Source organism: Lipophrys pholis, assembly GCF_963383615.2.
Source record: "Lipophrys pholis genome assembly, chromosome: 13".
In the NCBI taxonomy this organism is placed as follows: Eukaryota; Metazoa; Chordata; class Actinopteri; order Blenniiformes; family Blenniidae; genus Lipophrys; species Lipophrys pholis.
This window is the reverse complement of record NC_137632.1, coordinates 4,948,077-4,969,280: the sequence shown is the minus strand read 5'-3', so window position 1 is coordinate 4,969,280 and position 21,204 is coordinate 4,948,077. Positions and strand designations below refer to the sequence as shown.

General features: G+C 42.2%; 4 protein-coding genes across 6 annotated transcripts in view; 2 read left to right on the top strand and 2 right to left on the bottom strand.

Annotated features, from left to right (window-relative positions):
• Nucleotides 1-9,431, top strand: part of mgat4a (alpha-1,3-mannosyl-glycoprotein 4-beta-N-acetylglucosaminyltransferase A) — a 35,586-nt gene extending 26,155 nt beyond the window's left edge. The window contains exons 8-16 of the mRNA XM_080478990.1: nt 1,887-2,001; nt 2,965-3,095; nt 3,183-3,290; nt 3,381-3,455; nt 4,220-4,338; nt 5,665-5,743; nt 6,024-6,084; nt 6,362-6,474; nt 7,012-9,431. Of these exons, the coding sequence (XP_080335116.1) occupies nt 1,887-2,001; nt 2,965-3,095; nt 3,183-3,290; nt 3,381-3,455; nt 4,220-4,338; nt 5,665-5,743; nt 6,024-6,084; nt 6,362-6,474; nt 7,012-7,038 (828 nt within the window). The 3' untranslated portion in view covers nt 7,039-9,431. The remainder of the gene's footprint in view (nt 1-1,886; nt 2,002-2,964; nt 3,096-3,182; nt 3,291-3,380; nt 3,456-4,219; nt 4,339-5,664; nt 5,744-6,023; nt 6,085-6,361; nt 6,475-7,011) is intronic.
• A 246-nt stretch (nt 9,432-9,677) lies between these two features.
• Nucleotides 9,678-11,433, top strand: coa5 (cytochrome C oxidase assembly factor 5). The gene is made up of 3 exons (XM_080478051.1): nt 9,678-9,879; nt 10,784-10,867; nt 11,113-11,433. The coding sequence occupies exons 1-3, from the start codon at nt 9,778-9,780 to the stop codon at nt 11,152-11,154; spliced, it is 228 nt and encodes a 75-aa protein (XP_080334177.1). The 5' UTR covers nt 9,678-9,777; the 3' UTR covers nt 11,155-11,433.
• A 654-nt stretch (nt 11,434-12,087) lies between these two features.
• On the bottom strand, nt 12,088-17,249 carry LOC308119124 (inosine-uridine preferring nucleoside hydrolase). 2 transcript variants are annotated; one of them, XM_080478963.1, is made up of 7 exons: nt 16,871-17,249; nt 16,375-16,442; nt 15,900-16,101; nt 14,598-14,777; nt 14,269-14,380; nt 12,695-12,831; nt 12,088-12,612 (listed from the first exon to the last, which is right to left on the bottom strand). In XM_080478963.1, the coding sequence occupies exons 3-7, from the start codon at nt 16,077-16,079 to the stop codon at nt 12,265-12,267; spliced, it is 957 nt and encodes a 318-aa protein (XP_080335089.1). In that variant the 5' UTR covers nt 16,080-16,101; nt 16,375-16,442; nt 16,871-17,249; the 3' UTR covers nt 12,088-12,264. The 2 variants fall into 2 exon arrangements, with proteins under 2 accessions (XP_080335089.1, XP_080335088.1); XM_080478962.1 differs by having other exon boundaries at nt 12,089-12,612; nt 15,900-16,087.
• Nucleotides 17,250-18,601: 1,352 nt separating this feature from the next.
• srd5a3 (steroid 5 alpha-reductase 3) overlaps nt 18,602-21,204 on the bottom strand; it is a 3,465-nt gene continuing 862 nt past the window's right edge. The window contains exons 3-5 of one of the 2 annotated variants that reach the window (XM_080478020.1): nt 20,128-20,313; nt 19,913-20,038; nt 18,602-19,206 (exon numbers count right to left, since the gene is read on the bottom strand). In XM_080478020.1, the coding sequence (XP_080334146.1) occupies nt 18,947-19,206; nt 19,913-20,038; nt 20,128-20,313 (572 nt within the window). In that variant the 3' untranslated portion in view covers nt 18,602-18,946. The remainder of the gene's footprint in view (nt 19,207-19,912; nt 20,039-20,127; nt 20,314-21,204) is intronic. The other variant, XM_080478021.1, reaches the window with a different exon arrangement.

Genomic DNA, 21,204 nt, shown 5'->3' with positions numbered 1-21,204 from the left:
TGGGGGCAACATACATGGTAAATGTTAAATGTATTTCACTTGTATAGCGCTTTACATCATTTGAGCAGTCCCGAAGCGCTTTACATCGTCAGCCACACTCACCCATTCACACACACATTCACACACCAATGGAGGCGGTCGCCATGCACGGCGTCTAATCCATCCATTGGGAGATCAGTTACAGATCAATTTAACCTTGAATCCTGAAAGGACTACAACTGTAAATGTTTCTACTTTTTCATGCAAACAAGCATGAAATCAATATGAAAAAATGATTTATTCCTTTTTAGAAATCCCCCCGAAAAAAAGCTGTTTTTCTACAATGCCCCAAGGAAAAAACCTTTTCGTCTATTTGTGGCTCCTACATTCTCTCAGTATTTGACTCAACTATGTCTTTTTGTAGGCTGTCCAAACCTGTAGAAAGATGTTGGCAAAAGCCTGACGCTTCTCAAGAAACACAAATTCCCCAGCCTTATTGACCAGATTCCCCAGCAGGCACCTGGGGACGCTGGGCAAAAAAGCCAGCTCAGTGATTGGAAAGAGTCTAGACTCTGTGGGAAATGGTGGCAGGGGGCCTCAGCCTATAATACACACCACTAACCAGCCTCTCCACCACATCCTGATTGGACAAAGGAGCAGCTGCACTGAGCGACTCATCTCAATGTGCTGTCGGACTCAGACATTCAGATCAATTGTGCCCAGTGCCATTCGACAATATAATAACCGAGACATCAGTGTGTGCTATATTATCTGTGTTCCAGAATACATAAATGATAGATACGATTGGATACACAATTGAAGGTCAAAAGGGTTGTTAAATCATGTAGTTCGAGAAAAGCTGTAAAAGACAAAGAAAAAAACCTTCACAGTTTTGAATCCCAGAGTGCTTCATACAGATGAGTCCAGGATAAATACCAGTTCACTCCTGGTTCCCGTTACAGCTGAGCTCTTTTGATTAGGTTGGGTTAGGTTGATTGAGTTAGGTTTAGGCAAAGGAGGGAGGAGGTTAGGATTAGAGAGGGAAAGTGGGTGAGGGGATCAGGTCAGAGGGAAGAGGAAGGGGATGAGAGGTTAAATTTAGGTAAGAGGAAGGAAAAAGAGGAAGTTGGGGGATAAATGGGTATGGGAATCGGTTGGAAGGGGAGGGGGAAGGAGAAGGGGAGGAAATGGGGATGGGATAAAGAATGTGGGAAGGAAGGTTTATAAAATACATAATTGTTCTAAAATGACCCGAAGTTTCTCCGGCTCTATATTCATGAAGAAATAAGTTAAGAGGTAGAATATTAAAACGTGCCATTTGATTGGTCTAAAACACAGAAAAAACATGTTAAAAAGGAGTTAATTAAAAACTAAAACTAGGGAGGAGAAAAGTCGAGTTCTTCAAAGGAGATAATAAATAGTTAAAATTCATAAGGTTAAAAATTGGAATTGATAATGTCGGAGAAAGAATTCAACTAGAAGTTTTCACACAATGCGCCGGACTGCCTCTTGGAAGTCTCTTGGTTTTGTTGTTAGTGTTTTTCTTTTTGTTTTCATCCTGGACGGAGCCAGATTCACTTGTTGGTCTAATCCCCCTAGAATTCATCAAATCTTTACTGCTGTCCTCGCTAAACTGGGAAACCAATTTTCTTTGTCGATGTGGTGTTAATCTTCGGTCTTTCTGTCTCATTCTGTCTGTCTACTCTCACCTGGAGAGAAGAGGTACCGTCGAGCTGTAGTGTCATCTAGTTTAGTGTAGCAGCTCAGAAGAGTTTCTTAGCTCAACTCAAGTTGTCCTTGTGTGAATATAGAGGAGACGTCCCCTCTGCTTTCCCACCCTCTCCATCAACAGAAAAGAGGTTCCTCCCACCTGACATTTATAGTTTCCTTTGCATGCGTTCCTTCAGCTGGAAGACGACATTGTGGCCAAGCCCAACTACTTCGCCACCATGAAGAACTTTGCCTTGCAGCTCTCATCCGAGGACTGGATGATCCTGGAGTTCTCTCAGCTGGGCTTCATTGGTACAATCCATTACACACCTGATCGATACTGAGCATCCACCGGGGGCTCTGTCAAACAAAGCAAGATCTGCACACTCAGCTGATTGCCAAGGCAAACAACTGCTATTCTGACTCCATGGATTTTCTAATCCACTCGTCGGCACATGCACATCAACTACTTAGTTCATTTTCGACATTTGTCACAAACAATCAAATGCAGTATGGTTCCTTTCAGAGGGACAGTAAAGATGTAAATGATATTGATCGGCATGGAAATCAGGTCATTGCAATTGGATGGGAAAAGCAAGTCCACATCACTACAGTATGATAGAGAGGGTAGTTTTAGTACAAGTAAACCAGATATAGTATTTTTGTGTAGTTTCACTACTTTAAAATTTCTGCCATGTCATTTTAATATGTCCAATGTTCTGCTGTTGGAAACATAAGCAAGCATACTGAGGGTTGAGCAGAGCCCCTTTTTGGGTTATTTATTGGTAGTATTGATTAAAAAAATTGCAAGCCACTGTCTAAATGTACAGAGCAGCAACATTATAGGAAAACACTTTATATTTAATTTATATAAAAGTTTATCATTTTAATTTGTTCTGATAAGGTGCAACACGTCTCACTTGAATACAGCAGGCGGGAATGTTATGACAGTTTTGAGACTTGATTTTTTTTTTTTTTTAATTATTATTGATTTCCTTGACTTTCTTTCACATATTAAAAGTGGGTGGTCCATGTATCCGTGAGAATCAGTGTATTAATAATTTTGCATGCCTTTTCATGACCTTAGACAGTTGGGATTCACACAACAAGGTGCCATTTGTTACCTGCAGTTGTTTGCATTTCATTTACATACAGTGAAGCAACAAGTCCCTTAAGCCCTTTTCATTTTTTAATCATCTTGTTGCACATAATGGTTTGCTAATGAGCATCTCAGGAGGATCAATGAACATCTGTAAATGTCCTCCTCTCCTGCAGGAAAAATGTTCCAGGCTCCAGACTTAAACCTCATTGTTGAGTTCATTTTCATGTTCTACAAAGAGAAGCCCATCGACTGGCTGCTGGACCACATTCTCTGGGTCAAAGTCTGCAATCCTGAGAAAGATGCAGTAAGTACTGCAGTGGCTGTGTGAATGAGATGGACAGTGGGAGAGGAGGGCGCGCCGTCATTCTTCTGGTTTTTGTTCCTTCTCCAGAAACACTGCGAGCGGCAGAAGTCCAGCCTCCGTGTGCGGTTCAGGCCGTCGCTGTTTCAGCACGTGGGGCTGCATTCATCTCTTGCTGGAAAGATTCAGAAACTCACAGTGAGTGTGGACTCTGACAGTGGTTGGCTTCGACGGCAGTTGAGGTAACATCCTGTATAGAAACGCCTGTTTCCCTTCTGTTTGCTGTAGGACAAGGATTTCTTGAAGCCTCTGCTCCACAAGATACACGTTAACCCTCCAGCTGAAGTCTCCACTTCAATGAAGGTATATCTCCCATACCCCCATCATCCCATGGTACTGTCCCATATCACTCTATTTGACCTCAGCTACACTGCCTGGATGTTTTTTTTCAGCCATACTGTAAGGATCTACTACATGCTGCACTATTGGACTTTGATCTCATGCGCTATGATATGATATCAACTTGTACATGTGCAGACTGCACTAATGAAACTGTGACGGCCACTATGACGTTCAGTTCTCATGAATGATAGTGCCTTTCTCTATGTAGGTCGCCTGTAAATCTGTAATTTAACGTTTTAGATCCCAGTGGAAGATATTGGTTTAAATCGTGCAACGTGCACCTGTATCCAGTCTCCGTTCATACTTTTCACCTGTGCTTCAAACTCATCGTTGTGCAAAGTGGTTTGTTGGTATCTGTAGAAGAACTGAATTAAAACAATTTGAGATCTGTGTCCTCCTTCCACTCTCAAACAGAATCTGTGTGGAACCATTAAAACAGCACAGGTCAAACATGTTCTACTACTTATAAAGTAACTCGCACACACAATATTTCCAAACGTGCAATTGGTCAAACGCACCAGAGTCATTTGTAATTTGTTCAGGTGTTGAAATTCAGAAGACATCGGTTTGGCTTTTCACTTTTTTGATTTGAACCTTTTGCATACAGAGAAAGGATACTTGAAGACAATCAGCGGCAAACGCTGGTGAATTAAACGAGACAAAACATCCGTTATTAAAATAGGTTATGAAAACTACATGAACCAAATGTGTTTTGTGTCATACAGGTGTATCAGGGTCACACACTGGAGAAGACTTACCTGGGAGAGGACTTCTTCTGGGCCATCACTCCTACTACCGGAGACTACGTCCTTTTCAAATTCGACAGACCTGTTAGCATAGAGAGGTAACTGACATTTTGCCTGTTTAGATTGTGTCCACAGCGCTTGACCAATTCCATTGTGGAAAACCAAGAAAATTCCAGCAACCAGCCAATAAACATTACAATGGTGTAAAGTAAGAATGCTTTCAAAAATGAAAGAGTCAATTATTCTCTCCATCCAATCTCGGGCTGCAGAATAGAAATTAGAATCAAATCCAATTTTTATTATCACAACTTTTTGCCTTTTTTAACACCTGTATGAAACTTTCTGCACAATACTGTATATTTAAAATTCTCTCATTTTTTTATGTGCATGCATAAAACCCGTCTTTTCTCTTATTGCCCTGCTGTCCTTCACTGATTCACAGTTTAAGCTTCAGTGAGTGCGTGCCTGCACACGTGCATGTGCGTGCACAACTCCAGGGATTAGGGTGAGCTAATGAGAGTGCTCTAAATTAAGCATTCACAGGCTTGCTTCCGACTCTCTGTGGAGCTGGAGTCGAAAGGGAGCAAGACGGTGAATATAAAAGAAGCTGATAGCCAGGCCAACAGCTTATAGCAGAGCTAACATCCATCTTAATATTCGATTATGTGGAAATATGGTGATTGTGTGAAGACGAAGTGAGAACAGTGCGAGACGCAGTCAGTCACTTGTCAGGTAGGAGATTATGGTTTTGGAAAGAGGCCAAACGGCACTCAAGTGCATTCTCCTCTCTTCTTTTGAGTGACATCAGCTCATTTGACTCTGCTGTGCTGATTGGACGTCGTCTCATCAGCAGTTGGAAAAGAAAGACGAGATTCTTTATGATCTGTCACTGTCTCTTTCCATGGTGGGCAGCTTCCCGCTGACTCATAGTCACAAGCTTTTTTAACATTTAATACAAGTAAATAGGTGCACCTATAGAATTGAAGGAAACTTTCTTTTTGATAAATTGGACAGTTATTTATTTCTTTGAATCTTGCATTTTTTTTCCACAAGAATTTTATACTCTACATTACACTCATGTTTTGTGCATTCACATCACCCTCCAGTTGATTTAAAATGTGCTGAGGTTCTTGGGCTCTCGCTGCATAAAAAGAAAGAAAACGCTGGAATTTATAATGTCCAGATGCTGCAGCTTTGGCTTAAATACGAGATCTGAGGAATGGCAATGTTTCAACCAAATGTGTCTGGCTTGTATTCAAGTCCCAGTAACACAAAAAACGGTTTATAGATTTTTTGCAATCCCAAATTCATTGAAAGTATAAGGACAGAAGTGAAAGTCCACCAGCTGTTTGACTGCCAGAGGAGCCTGGAGATGCCTACCCATGGCTGAAATTATTCAAATGAATGCTTGATATGATTGGCAGGTTCCTGTTTCGCAGTGGTAACCAGGAACATCCCGGGGACAAGATCGAGAACACCACAGTGGAAATATTGCCTGTTTCGGTAGGAGAAACTACATACACACGCACACACACACACATCTATCATCTCTGTGGCGCGATGTGCAAATCACTCTGATTAGATTACATTGAGTGGTTGCTCTTAGGGACGAAGCCTATTGATTATTGACAGGAATGTGAGCGTGACAGGATTGCACGCTCTGCCAGGGGTGATACTTTTTGACATTGTGATGCACATCTCCCCCGTCGCAACGATTTGATAACATTTATAACCGTCCTGCTCGGATAAGAACTAATCAGAACATTTGATATGACGTCCTTAGGAAAGTGGACTGCAGACCAAAGAGAAGTACAAGCGAACAGAAGATCGCTTTTATAGGATTGGTAAGTGAATTTGACTGTCTACTCAAATGGTTTCTCGCCTTCTTTTTTTGTTTGATCCTTCAACTCAAACTCTCCCTTCTTTCTTTTTGATGATTCCACTGTAGTATAAGACACAATGTAAATAAACAATATGTTCTAAGTGATCTTTCCACATTATGTTGATTTCTTCCTCACTTTATTACCTAGTTGAAAAATGATTTATTGGCTGTGCGCTGAAGCTATAAATAGAATTTATTGGTGTGTGTGTGTGTGTGCGTGTGTGCGTGTGTCAACACAGGCCATTTCGAGAAGGGTGTGGCAGAGGGGGCCGTAGATCCTTCCTTTAATCCTGTTTTGGCCCTGCGGCTCTCCGTCATCAAAGACTCTGCTGTTTGGGCCATCCTCAGCGAAGTAAGACGATCACACTCTTATATCCCATAATTATAAGTGATCAGCCACAACAATATGACCCCCCCATGACTTAGGGTTATAATAATACTGATTATCTCTCTATTGAGGCATGTACCCGACAGGAAGTGAACATTTCATCCTTAAAGTTGGTCTATTAGAAACAGATATCGGAGATCAGAGCATCTCCAAACCTGCAGCTCTTATGGGGATGTTCTTGCACTGCATTGAGTTGTATCTATGAAAGGGGTCCAAGGCAGGAATGAACTGGTGACAGCCAAATATCAGTAATTGTGCTGATCAATCACAAGCTCCTGTTAAAAATGCTGCACAACTTAATCCCCGTTCTGATTTAAATACACTGCATCACGGTCTGTTGCCTGTACTGCAGCCAAACTGAGACCCATGCTTTATTCGGAAGGTTGGTCATAATGTTGTGGCTAAATGTTGCAGAAATGAATGGCTGTAAATACACTTTGCTCCAGATGTTCTCATGTTTTCATTCACTAACACGTGTGGCGCGTTACTCTGACTCTGCAGATACATATAAAGAGGATAACTGGCTGACTGTTCTGGAGGGGGAACGTGATTCATGGGGGACCAAAATCTCCAAGACTGCTTACGCAGGGCCTCTGGCACCAAGCAACCAGCAGTGAAGTCATTAGAGCCCACTAGAGTTGCTCTTTTGAGCTAGTCTAAGGAACGCCAACCTCTCTGTCTCCACTCGCCATAATATATCTTGTTATTTTTGCCTCTCATCGATGGTTTACCCCCCACCTCCCCCACCTCGTTCTTTCTGCATATCCTCCCTCTCCCTTGTGCTCATTTATTTGTGCGAATGTGCATACTACTGTTGGGAGAGCAACAGCGGAGAGTGTGTGAGGACGTCTGTTCCAAGCTCTGGCTCTCAAAGTGACTGTGTTGTTCAGCAGCTTCGAATACAATCAGAAATATTCCTGGAGAAATGCGGTTGAATTATCACATCTGGGGAGAACCAGTCACCTGGCCACTGGTGTCGATGCTGCCAAATCTTTGTTACTCAATGCTGCCACCTTTGGGTAAGCTGGGGCATTGCACTGCTACTAGCGCCTCAGCAAAGCCCATGATGATCAAGAATGTTGTCATCACTAATGGCCAGTTGCCCTCTGTTCTCGGAAGAGATGAAGGAGCGCTAGATCAACACCAGCCCCGACAAAATGTCGTCCTCACCCTTTGAGAATTGGTGGTCACATTCAGATTCTCCACTTTGTCCTGAGGCACAAACTCAGGATCACAAATCCTGCCTGGAGCCGGCTGGCGACGACTCCAACCATAGATAGGCCAGTATCAGTGGTAAACACCTTCATCCATCAAGACAATAAGTACCATGACACCAGATCTCTCTCTCCACTTGTCTGACCGGCTGTGTGTGACCTCAGTGTCCATTTCCAGAAAACCAATCGGACATTGCCTTGGCGCCATTTTCCTGAAGGAGTATATTGTTATATAGATATATTATTACAGTTACAAATGACGATCTATGAAGGTGACTTAATTTATTTGAAATAAATCTTTAATTTGTACAAGAGGTAAAATATATTTTTTATTCTATTGAAAGATGTTTATGATAGTTCAGAGTATGTTTTTGTGTACTTCTGTGTTTTTTTGGTTTTTTCTTCCAAATTGCTTTTGTCCTTTTTTCTTTTTCTAAATTTCATTTGTTTTTAACAGCTACTTGCAAAGCTACTTGGTTTGTCTGCTAATGTAGGTGGCTTCGTTCAGTCTGTAAAAGTTTCTTTTTAAGAAGAAAAACAAAATCTTTCAAGTATTTCTTTTTTTTCCACTGTTAAACTGGATGTTAGGGAAGTTGTGAATTGTTTCTGGTTGGGTAGCTGTGGGTGTGGGTCAAAATGGGGAAAAATGTGCCTTATATCCTTGTCCCTTAAAGTTGTCCCGGAAACATCGTTTCTATATTTTCCCTCTCATTTCTCGCCAACATATTAATTGCTAAAAAACATTAGAAGTATTTTTTTGAAGTGACATACACACACAATCCTATTTATGATCTGAAGAGAGAAAGTAGTAATGGGAAGTGGAGGAGATGTAAAATTCTTTCTATTTGCACTGCTTTTTCCATTTTTTGGGGGGGTGGGCTGCAATCACATTGTATTTGTTTATCACATTCTTCATTTTGCCAGTTTACTCCAAATCCAATTTACAATTAATTTCGTCCATCCTGTGTGGACGTACCATGACTACTGATCACTGCAGAGTGCACCTCTGATTGTATGTATGTGTTTATGCATTTTATATGTCTATAAAATGCATTGAACATCTCTTCCTGTCGCTTGTTTATCCTAATTGTCTTTGTTTAAAAAAAACTAATAATTCTGTCCAACATGGTGCATCAGCTTTCAGTGGAAGCTCTCATTTTTAGATTTTAGTAGTTTATTCTAAGGGGAAGTGCCTTTTGGTGGAGGCGATACAAGTTGTTTTTGTTTTTCTGATTGTGCCCATGCATGATGATTATTTGTAATTTATAAACAATGCCTTTTTTTATTTCTCTGTCCAAGCAGGCTCCTCCACTCTGATCAAATCCTGTACACTACAGCTGTAATGGACAAAACCAGTGTTTCACGCTGTCAAATTCATTTAAATGGGAAACTTAAACTAGCCACTCAAACTGTGTTGATTTAAAGGGGGGAAGATAAATTCTTCCATGCTACCAGTACTGTCTTATGCCCCTTTCTTGCACCCTCCTACAAACTGAATGCATTAAAATGGCATGAAATAGTTTGTGATTTTTGCAGTCTTACTGCATTTGTGGGAAGTTTGGCAGCGGACAGAAAAGACTCAGCTCCCTCCACACCCATCATTTCACGTGCCTTCATTGTGTACATGTGGATACCTGACTGTGGAGATGTTGGCATCATTTTCATGGGCATCTTTGAAATAAATGAGAAAGGTTGTTTGAAGCCATGACCATTTTTGTGTTGAGATTTTGTTCTCCTCATGCCATCTTTGGGTTTTTCTTTCTTTTCTTTTTTTTTTTAAGCATCTTCCGATTCAACAGACTGAAACCAGAGTGAATCCACAACAAACTTTGCAAATATAACATGAAAACTGAGCGAGAGCAGACATTTATTGTTCTATAAAATAAATTGTTTACTTTAAGGATGTGCGCAGAGAAAACTACAATTCCCAGGATGCACCGCGCAGCGTCCAGCACTTCCGATGGCGGCCTCCGCTCTCATAACAACAGATGTCACCGCTGTCACCGAAACCGCTTCTTGCACTTTAGAATTAAGTTGACTTAAAGTTTGAACAATGCCAAAATACTACGAGGACAAGGAAGAAGATACTAGAGCCTGCGCCGGTATCAGGGAAGACTTTAAGGCATGTCTCCTTCAGCACGACTGCGTTGTCAAGGTAAGTTAGCATAACCTAGCTAGTTGGTGTTTCGGATTTGCTGGTTTCCCAGTTAACTGGTGAACGGCTGTCTAGAGCGTCCCCTGTTACTGCAAGTAACAGCAGATGTTAAAAGCTTCATTGTAAATGCAGTTAAACGGCGTTCGCGAGGACGGCTCCAGATTTCTGTCAGGTTTTTGATAGCTCATCCTGCCGGTACGAGCAGGAACAGGGGACGCTTAAAGGAAGTCTGCCACCAGTCAACAGGGAAGCCAATAAATCCGAAACACCGTCTAACCTGGTTTATGTCAAAGTCCGACCAGCGTTACAACTACTCACAAACCTTATAGGTTGATTAAACGATACTTTAGTTTTAGGAGAATTACTGCAAATATACACGAAACTTAAAAATGAGATGCTTTCTGTGGTTCCTTTGGAGAAGCTAAGATTTAGCTGTAGCAAAGCCAAAACAAAGACTATTAATTGAAAGGCACCATCAATGTTGAAAAGTATTTAGAGGTTTCGGATGAGTCGACGTGTTAATCTGGTTTGCTGGTTATTTCTTCCACCAATGATGAACATTTTGAACATATATCCACATATTATTTGTCCTGCATCCTTTGTGGTGTTACACTGAATGAGGCAGAACTGGAAAATACTTGTATTCCTTCTTGCTTTAATTATATTATTGAAATAGGACTGGACGATATTAGTCATTCGTATTGCAATGGTGATATGACTTGTAGAAAAAAAATGATTTGACATACAGAACATGAATGTACTTTGAATGGAAACACAATTTCTGGTGCTTCAGTCTGTCTTGTATGGTGAGCAATGATGTGATATATCATGCAGCCCTGGATCTAATGTTGAAATTTACAGAGGAAAAGCTCGGTGCCCTCTAACTGTCTTCTGAACTCATCAGGAGGGGAAGATGCCCAGTGAGTGTTTGAAGGAAGGCCACTGCAAAGCCCTGCAGACGTCGTTCTTTGAATGCAAGAGATCGATGGTAAGTCTGAGGCAACTATGATTGGCCACAGATGATGACCGACTGATGCAACTGAAAGCTGCCCTTTCACTCCTCCAGCACAGGCAGAGCAGTGTTATTTAACCAAGTCAAAGAACAGAGTATCTTATTTCTTCCTGATTTGTGCCAGAAAATCATGTTCCAGAACAAAATGGACCACAGATCAATGACAATTGGACTCGTGCGGCGTTGCAAAGACTGATGCTTTTTCTGTCCCCTTTCTGCAGCTGGACACGAGGTCAAGATTCAGAGGACGAAAAGGAAATTAACGAATCCAGCGTGCGCCGGTGCAGCCTGGAGGAGCAGCTGCACATCCAAACACAGCCGGGGGGGGGACTGTCGAGTCGGTGGCAAAGTCACATAAAGTTTGATGGAACATTTTACGCCGGCATGAAGCAGAATTACCAACTCATCAGCAAATCCCAGAACTGGAGGGGAAATAAAGACGACCACTATTCAGCAGCTTTGAGCCTTTTGGTGTGATTTGAAAAAAATGTGTTCATGTGTATAAATGAGTGTGTTTTGAGAGAATTAATAAATAATGAGCCAAAAAAAAGTTTTGTTCCAAAATCTCTCCTGAAAAACACAAACGTTAAGAATCTGTTTGAGGTCTTTACACTTACTGACCACATTAAATACACCTCACCAGGTTTAATGAGCGTAAAACATCACTGAGATTTAGTTCTAGAAGCACATGACCGCAACAGTTTGAGCAAAACTCCCTCTGTTGGATTGTTCAGCCACTAATGAGGGGGTTTGGTTTAGACTGTCGTGAGACAGGTTAGTTTTACCCTACTGATGTGTTGTTGCAATAGTAATTCAATCAGTCAATAGTTGACTGGGAATCTCCACTAAACATCCCGAATCCTGGATGGAGCCATGGTTTTATGTTTACTTCAAAATTGAATCTATAACATGAAGGGACTATTTTTCTATTCTGGTGCTGATGTTGATGTTTCCAGTCTTTTAATCTTCTGCTTCAAGGTGTAACGTTTGTGATGCAGAAGTTTTAATTCTTGGATGTTTTCTCTTGGGGGGGGGGGGGGGGTCACTCTGGGAGAATGTAAAAACCTCCTTGATCAACACTTTCAGTCACAATTCCTCTTCTGACCATCGGTTTGAACGTCGCAGGTCGTCTTCAGCGTCTCCATGCTTCAGTACAACGGTACAACAGTACAATAGTACAATAGTACAAGCAGCTGTGAGATCCCAACAGGTGTAATAATGTTTTATTCATAAGTTTCCATCTAAAACAATCCAGAACTTCTGACGTTAGTTTTACAAAAGTTAAAGTTTGCGTGGCTCAGACCAGTGATTTACAACATTTTTTGCCAGCTTGAGCGATACCACAGTTTTAATACTGTGAACAGGAATGCTTGTTATTTCAAAGCCGCCATCATCATCTGCTTGAACTTCTCCATGTCCACCTTCTTCATGATGAACGCCTTGTGACTCTTCTTCAGAAAACCCGCAGTGTCCATCACCATCATTCCCCGCGTGAGCGTGCCCGTCAGCTCCACGCTGACCGGGTGCCGCTCGCTCTCCGTGACGAACGAGTCGTCCACGGCGGCCGCCACCGCGTACGAGTCGCACGACACGAAGCCCGACCCGGCGACGAACTCCTTCTCGAAGCGTTCGCTCTGCGACACCTCGATGCTGTGGCGGAAGATCTGCGCCATGAAGCGAGCTTTCCTGCTGTCCTGCGCCAGCCAGGCGTCGCAGAACTCCTGCGGGAGCACAAAACACCGACAAGCTGCTTGACAGGCGGAGAACCCGGAGGAGCGCCGGGCAGAAATGTAGGAGTGTTACCCAGGACAGCTTGTGGTAGCAGGTGAACTCCCAGCAGGCCAGGTAGGTGGGACACTGGTACTCATGAAGCACAATATACGCCGCCTCGGGATCAGCGGTGAAATTGAACTCGCCACAAACTGTTGTGTTTCCTCGAGCTGCAACGCAGACGGCAGACGGTTTAGTGGCAGTGAAGTCCACCGTCATCTTTGTGCTGGTCTTACTAATGAAGCTTTATCTCAGTCTGGAGCACAAACAGAACCAAGTTAAAAGAAAAGGTAACCACATCAATGCTCTGGAAAAAACTGATTTTCAGTCCAAATCTGAGGTAATTAATAAGACAGGAGTTAGAAGAAATAGTTTTGGGTTTAATAAAGATCAAGTTCTGCCTTTAAACTGAAAAGGTTTTGAAAGAGGAACCAACACGAATCTTCTCACTGCTCGCACACTGGCAGGAGTCTCTACTCAGGTTAGTTCAGCTTCAGAAAGCTTTTGTCTCTTGAGGTTTTATTGGGATTGTTCCTGACGACACGTCGTCGTCTAGAACAGAAGTTCTGAAGACTCGGTTCCGTCAGGTGAAAAGGAGACCCTGAGCGAGTTTGCTGGGTTTTTAATTCTTTGGTGCCAGAGGGAGCAGAAATGACAAATCAGCACTTTTTCTTCACGGTTTCTTATATTTGATCAACATTTTTCATTGATAAAACTCAGCGTGGGAAAGACGACGTCTGAAATATAAAACATGTATTTATTTTAATGAAATTTTGATATATGGAAACTAGAAAAAGAAAATGTTGTACTGAATGAAAATGAGAAAGTTGAACATGCTTTTAAATGAATAATTATATATGTATCAGTGTTCTGTAACTGAAAAACGACTCAACACAATTTCATCTGCATAAAGTAGAGACGGATCGTTTCATCTAAAATTGGTACAATTTGAAAAAAAACAAAAACCTGAAAATCTTTGACTTCAGAAATGAATAATGTTGAAACACCAACAGCCAAAGTCCAGGACACAGAGGCTTCAGGGTGGCAAATAAGTACTTGTTAAAGATACTTCTAAAGTATTCCTTCGTGAAGTTTTCAGAGCTTCAGCTTCACTCCCGATTCCTCCAACTGATAAAATAGACGACTTCCAGCTACAAAGTTAGAAGGTTGAGACAGAAAAGACTTAATTTTTGTTCATATTCTGAAGACGAGTCGTTTCAAAAAGGAAAACAGACATTTTGCAGGAATCAGAACATGTGGAGCCGAATAAAGTCTAAGAGCTCAAATATAAGACCAATCCCACTTTTCAGACCTTTTCCCAGGAGAAAAGCCTCCGACAGTCAAACTGCTGCGGTTTGACTCAGAATGTAGACATGAAGACTAATCTTGCTCTTTATAAAACGTCCTAATAAACAAAACATAAAACTGGATCCATGAACCTTTTTTTTTTATCTCATCACACAAACATTTATGTATTTATTTTATATCTTAGTAGTTGTGACGAGTCTCCACTATGTAAATCTGGCGTCACTGATTTGCCACTATTTTGATGAAACGCTTCTCTTCCCTCCCGTCGCCTGTTGAGCAATGAAACCAGAGTTACTGACATTCCGTGTTTCCTCCCATGATGTAGAGCCCTCGCAGCTTGCTGGGCAGAGACGGGTCCATCCTCACGGCCAGGGCCAGGTTGGTGAGCGGCGCCGTGGCCACCAGACACACCTGGCAGAGAGAGACACACACACACACACACACACACACACACACACACACACACACACACACACACACACACACACACACACACACACACACACACACACACACACACACACACACACACACACACACACACACACACACACACACACACACACACACACACACACACACACATTTCAAACGCGCTCACAGCGGCTGCCCCTCACTTCGCTCTCACCTCTCCGGGATTCTCGTTGACGATCCTCATCATGGCCGACACGGCGTTCTCCTCCTGGATCAGGTCCGGGGACGGAGCGTCGGGGTCGGGGGCGTCTCCAAACCCGTCCTGCCCGTGGAAGTCTCCGGCGCCGATGACGTTCCCCAGGATGGGCTTTGCGGCGCCTTTAAACACGGGAATCTGGCCCAAGACACGCAGCTGCAGTCACTGAACGGACGTCTGATGGAGGGACGAGGACATGCTGGCGAGCGTTTAGAACTTTTTAATAAACCAAAATACAAAGGAAGTAAGGAAAACCCCCTTTTTTAAATTGCTGCTCACTTTTATCGAGGTAAATAATAAGAAGTCATTACAACTTACAGAGAAGAACTGGCTGGTTTTTACTCTTTTATTCCCTTCCTGCCATGAATAAGATCAAATTCAATGAAAGTCAAGACTTAACCCTTTTCCACTACAAGTTCCAGTAAACAAACCTACCGGATCACAGATCTGTGACATCATCGTGACATCATCTATTAACAAACCGCCCTTCAATTGGGGAGATGTCTAAAATGAATACTTCAGATGGTCGAATCAAAGAAAAGACTGTTAAGAGCTTCTTCTTCTATCATTGAACGGATGAATGTGGCTCGACGGCATGAATGTACTACAAATGTGTTCCTGCTGTGGAACGGCTTAAATCCAACACATCCGGTCATGAAGCTTCTCGTCTCGGAACAGTCAGAGGATTTAATAAAGCTGAGAAGATTGAAGAGCAAAGGTCAAACGAATGGTTTATTAACAACTGGGTGAGATAGGACGGCGAGATCAAGCAGTCGCATTCCGGTCCGAACCAGTCGGTGTTTGATTGTACGACAGGCAAGGAGACGTCTGGAGAAATTAGTAAGACAAAACTACAAAGTTTTTCTTTCCTTTAGATTTTGTTGCAGCAAATACTAAAGAAACGGTCAGACAATATTGGTGTTATTTTATTCTGACTTTTAAGCAGTAAAGCTATATAACTGGCGTCCATCTTGTTGCTCACTGGTAAATCTAATTAAGATTTATTTCCTCTGACTGAAGCAAAGTTCCCCAGTTTAAAACCTGGACTCGTGAGCAGGTTCAAACATCAATTCATCACTTCTTGCACGTCTCATAGAAAACCTTTCGTCTGATCTGAACATCAACTTGTCCAGTTCCTCTAAACAGCAACTACTTGTTGGTCAGGTTTAGAATCGGCTCCCTCACTTGTCGTCACACGACGGCAGGACATCAGAATCATGTGTGGACTTTGCGAAGCGACGCGAGAGGAATTGAACCGACCTCCAGCCGATCGCAGGCTTGCAGGACTCGCAGAGTGTTTTTGCACACATTCTCCACCGAGGTGTTTCCGTGCACGCACGAGATGCCCAGCAGCTTCACGCCGGGGGCGGCCAGCGCCAACATGATGGCCTGAGCGTCGTCCACGCCGCAGTCCACATCCAGCAGCAGCTTCTTGCTCATCCTGGACCCTGCAGGAAACACACTGTCGTCTAACGTGAGCGAAAATTCTGCAGTCCGACCGTTTCGCCAAACTGCGGGTATAAAGAGGTTAACGGTACAGCTCACACCGAACAAAGAACGTGTTAATCTATGACAGCGTTGTCTAATCCTAGTCCAGGAGGTCCGCCGTCCACCCGCCAACGCAAGTGTGTGTAATGAATCCTTCTTTTGTGTAGAACAGCAGTCTTCTAGAACAAGCACTGGAGAAGTGTTTATCTGAGTGGAAGGAGACGAACCAGAGTGAATCAGAACCGACCTGAGGCAGAAACAAGGTGACGAGGAGCTCCTGGAGACTGAAACCAGCAGTGGTCAGCTACAAACAACCTTTGAGCAGAGGGAAGGAGAGAGAGAGAGAGAGAGAGAGAGAGAGAAAGAGAGAGAGAGATTTGGTGAATAGGAGGAGTCTCCACACATACTGAAGTAAAATAAACAGGCACTATGTTCAGACCAAGTCTTGTAAAACTTTGTTTTACAAATTTCTGCAAAAACAGATTAACATGCATTAAACAGTAAAACAGCTCAAATGTGCATTATATCCCTTTTATAAACAAACATTAGTGGTTAAACGTGCATCTTGAAGCTTTAGGCCCAGATTGCACGATTAGAATTAAAAGGACAAAACATAATAATAGTGTAAGGTAAAGTGACCATAAAGAAAATGATGCTTCCATGATCTAGTTTTCTGAAACAAAGATGGACACAAACAGCAGAGCAGACAGAAATCAGCAATGTAAAGAGCTGAGCAGTCTCACCTCCTCACCGAGCAGCAGACCGCAGGACGGTTCACCGAGCCCACCCGGACCACACGCCGGACGACCCCCGCCATACCTGCAGATAACCGGGGCGCAGAGAGCGGTGCGACACGAAGACGTGTCACTCTGAGGAGAATTCTGCGTCTGTGGCGAGAGACGCCAGACGCCAGACGCGTCCCGGTAAAGCTTTTTCTTCACTGATACAATCCAAGGAGATTTCATTCATAACAAGTCCAGTTGAATCACTGCAAGATTGAGTTTGTCGCTCCAAGCGTCACTATTCAAGGTTGTAGTTTTTTTTTTTTTTTTTAAATCGATAGACGTGGTTCTTTTTTCGAAAACAATCTAAGGCCATGACGTCACTTCCGCACGCTTTCTCAAAGGTAAACACGTGCTTGTGTCTGAAAATATATAAGACAAGATGCATTTAAAGGAGAATGACTCAGATTTAAACTATCCCACTGCACTTCAGACACTTAATCCAGTCCGACTGCATATTTATTCCCTATGATCAGCACCTTAAATCGTTAAATAAAAAAAAAAAAAGATAACTGATATGTGACACTGATAATAGTAAATGTCAAAGACAGAGCTTGCTGCATGCATATACGTATAACACAGACTTGGAATAATCCAAATACTGAAACAAAGAACACAACCAAGAGAGGAGTAGAGCAAAAAGAAAGAAAAAGGATATATTATCACTTCAGACAACATCTTGTACCAAAGTTGTCATATATTTTATCAAACCCTTCCAATAGCTTTTCTTACCTTGTTCAAGCCTCAGAATGAAAGTCGGGCTTCTCCATCATAAAAAACAACAACCCTGGAACACTTTGATCCAGTCCTCAACCGTAGGGGAATGTTTCATCAACCATTTCCTAATAATTGCTTTCTTACTTGCTTTTAGTAAAATATTATACATATTCAGATTTTCAGAGCTGCTCATAGTTTCTGGTGTTAATCGGAGATATAAGGCTTCAAACACCGATGGAATCAACATTCTCAATATTTACTCCATGGCCAATTTAATTTCTGTCTAAAATGTTAAGATGCCCGGGCATTCCCAAAACACATGAAAGTGCATTGTTTTACTGTCGCTGCAGCATCTCCAGCAAGATGTGTTTCCACCTGCAGAAACCCTTCGAGCTGAGACCCTGAAAACCCTCACCATATAGTTCCATCCAAATTCTCTCCAACACAGGGTCGATGTACTTTTCCATTGTAGTAAAATTCTTTTTTCGCTCATCTCTTCCTGTATCATGATGTTATTCTCCTTCTCCCGTCTCTTTCTATGTGCAGTACCTTCCCATTTTAATTCCTGTAATGCCTTATATATCTTTAATACATTTCCATGGCCAGGATCTGATCTGTAGTCAAGAAGAAATACCTTCAATATATTAAATGATCCGATTCTTCCTTTCTTTTTGTTTTGTCGTGATAATAGAAGTCCTGGCTCATTAAACCAAAACGATTCTTAAGATCCTGAAATTGTGGCAGCGTACCTCTATCATAGAGGTCATTGTGTATTATCAATCCTTTATCCGCCCACTGTTTAAATCTGGTATCCATCCTGTTCGGTGAAAAATCTGAGGAACCGATCCCCCTCATCTTCCAGTATGGTTCATTTGTCCGTTTTTTTGTTGATCATCTTGTACCAAATCTTAATTGATGTCTTTATCCAAGGATTTGTGTCTTTCAGATAGTTAACCAACCTACTGTCCCATCATTGGTAAAGTGATGTCACGAGATGTGATTCTTTCTTTTAATGAAAAAATTACAAAAACAAATTCCGGAGGCCTGGAGAAGCTGCTTGCTCTGATATGTTCTTCATGAAATCTTCAAATGAACAGCTTCCCCCACACATGAAGATATTTTTGTACCAAAACTCACAATCACACCAACATTATTGGTTCTCCAGCGACTGAACATCTCGTCACTGTTTGACTGAAAGGCGTGATGTTTAATCCGTATCCAATCCACCATATTTCACAGACATTTTCGAGGACTTTATAGTTTACATTAATACTGAACATCAGTTAAAAACACAAAAAGAGGACACAGATGTTTGAGGGTTTACAGCAAATAAGGTATAAATGCTCTTCTATGCTTTGGATACGAGTCATATTTGCTGATGTAGAGTTCATGACAAAGCTGTCCCGCCAATGCCTGGTTGAAGAGCACATACAGGACCACAAGCCACATTGTTAACGAAACCCCTCCGCCGACCAAACTCAGTGATACATAGATCAACAGCTCCGCAAAGTAATGTGGACAAGAAACCAGCTCGAACCAGCCTCCCTTTGGCACTTTGTGATCCAACGTCTCGATGGATCCTGCAAGACACACCAAAAGAAAACACGTTGCATTAAAATGCAAACTCAAAGGGAATTATCACAGTTCTACTCACATCTCAGTGCCACTTTTGTCTCTCTAAGTTCATTGTTCTAGTTTTCACTTGCATCATTTTAATTTCAAGGTAAAACAAGAAGCTCCTTTCAGTAAAAAGCTTCGATAAACAGTTTTTCTTCAAAGCAAACTATTAGCAGGTGGGAATGGCCGGACATTTGTTGTGGCAGCGACAGAGACAGTGGTTTATCCTAAACCTACACAACAACTGGATGAATGTAGATCCTTGGTTCCTAATTCTGCTTCTCCGGTCAGGGCATGATGAGAGCTTACTCATTTGAATCACACGTGTTGGAGCAGAGAGAAACCTGAAACATGCAGGGCAGCAGTCCTTCCAGTGGGAACAACTGATCTAGGTGTTGTAAGTGGGAACATGTTAAACATGACAACTGCATAAAATGAGTTGAACAAAGGGATTGTGTTACGTTTCATTTCTCCGAACCCGACAAGAGGCCACTGATTGATCAAAACCACAATCTGACTTGTGTTTTATACTGCCGAGCATAATATGAAGTTTGAAAAAAAGGTTGATAAGGTAGAAGTCTCTCAAAGTTACACATAATATATTAAGAACTTCAGAGAAATGTTAAGCGGTGATTAGTTATTTGTGACAAAGCAAAGATAAATAAATACCTGAGCGTCCAGTGCGAAGCCTGGCAAGCAGAGCAATTGACTGATGCTGCAGCTTTGAAGCCCCGAGAAAAAGTACCAATCCTGTCAGGTGGAGAAAGTTCAGCTCAGCAAGCTGGGCGTCCCTCCCTGGAAAGAAGAGCACAGACATCAGCAACCACAGAGCGCATTATGGGGCACTACTAAATAGAGGATTAGCTCATATCAGCCAGCTTAACCTTGTTCTGCGCAGTCTGAGCAAAGCGCCGTCAGCCCCAGCACGACGTAGTAACACAAACCGAACAGATACTGCACCAAATGCATGGCTCCGCCTGAGAAAACGCTGACGAACAGGCACTCCAGCAGCCTCCTGAGGGAGTGGATGCAGAGCAGCGTCTGCACCAGGAGCGCAGACGGCTGTGGGACTGCCGGCAGCACAAACGTCAGAAACAACCAACTTGAATGTTACAAAAGGTGCACATGCACCTATGGGCCTGTTTCACAGATCAGATAACTGAAAACTCAAAATCAGAGTTAACACAAACTTTGGGGCGTTATTTGAACAAAGTGTTAAGTTAGGTTAAATTAACTCAGTATTCACTATTACATTGTCCCTGACAGGATAACAAATTATATGTGCTGCTAACACTGGATTAAAAAAAAAAACACATTGGAGGAGTTTACATGAAAAAATTAATTAAAGATATTCTTTCTCTATATTTTTCCTTTTATTCCCCCGTGTGTGGTTGTCTATGTGTGTGACAGACTGACAACCTGTGCAGGGTGCGTCCTGCCTTCGCCCACAGTGAGCTGGGATCAGTTCCATCACCCCACAACCCCGAACAGGAGAAGTGGACTAGAAGATGGATTCATGTCTTTATTAGGATTTTCAGTCAGCTGCATTAAAGAGACACCAGAATTACACAAAGATGTGAATTCAGACCGTCCTTTCCTTTGTCAAAGAGGTGCAAACACAGTTCATGAATTTACTGATTCATCAATACATTGAATTATTTATAGAGCTTGCAGTCTTTACGACTTTACTGCAGCTGCTTATTCCCTGTGAATATGTGCTCATACAGTTTGTAAGTTCAGTAACTCATGTAACAATGCGGTGACCAAACACCTATTTGTTTGGGGAATCGTATTATTGAAACTTCACATATGATTATTTTACCACGTGTTGAGTCGGACTGATCAACTGTGTTCACCTCCTTTGAAAGAGGAAAACTCAACAATATGTCTTCATGAGCAGCCAAACAAAAGCTTGAAGTTTAATCTCATTGTAGAAAATCTGCTCTGTGAAACAGGCCCCA

Bases quoted from the DNA above. Each gene is read 5' to 3' on its own strand.
- LOC308119124 (XM_080478962.1), bottom strand. From the start codon at position 16,944: ATGGCGGGGGTCGTCCGGCGTGTGGTCCGGGTGGGCTCGGTGAACCGT. The intron at 14,381-14,597 runs GTGAGAGCGAAG...TCTCTCTGCCAG, and splicing joins TCAACGAGAATCCCGGAGAG to GTGTGTCTGGTGGCCACGGC. The intron at 12,832-14,268 runs GTCAGTAACTCT...TCTGCGTTGCAG, and splicing joins CATGGGAGGAAACACGGAAT to CTCGAGGAAACACAACAGTT.
- coa5 (XM_080478051.1), top strand. From the start codon at position 9,778: ATGCCAAAATACTACGAGGACAAGGAAGAAGATACTAGAGCCTGCGCC. The intron at 9,880-10,783 runs GTAAGTTAGCAT...TGAACTCATCAG, and splicing joins AGCACGACTGCGTTGTCAAG to GAGGGGAAGATGCCCAGTGA. The intron at 10,868-11,112 runs GTAAGTCTGAGG...CCCTTTCTGCAG, and splicing joins TTGAATGCAAGAGATCGATG to CTGGACACGAGGTCAAGATT.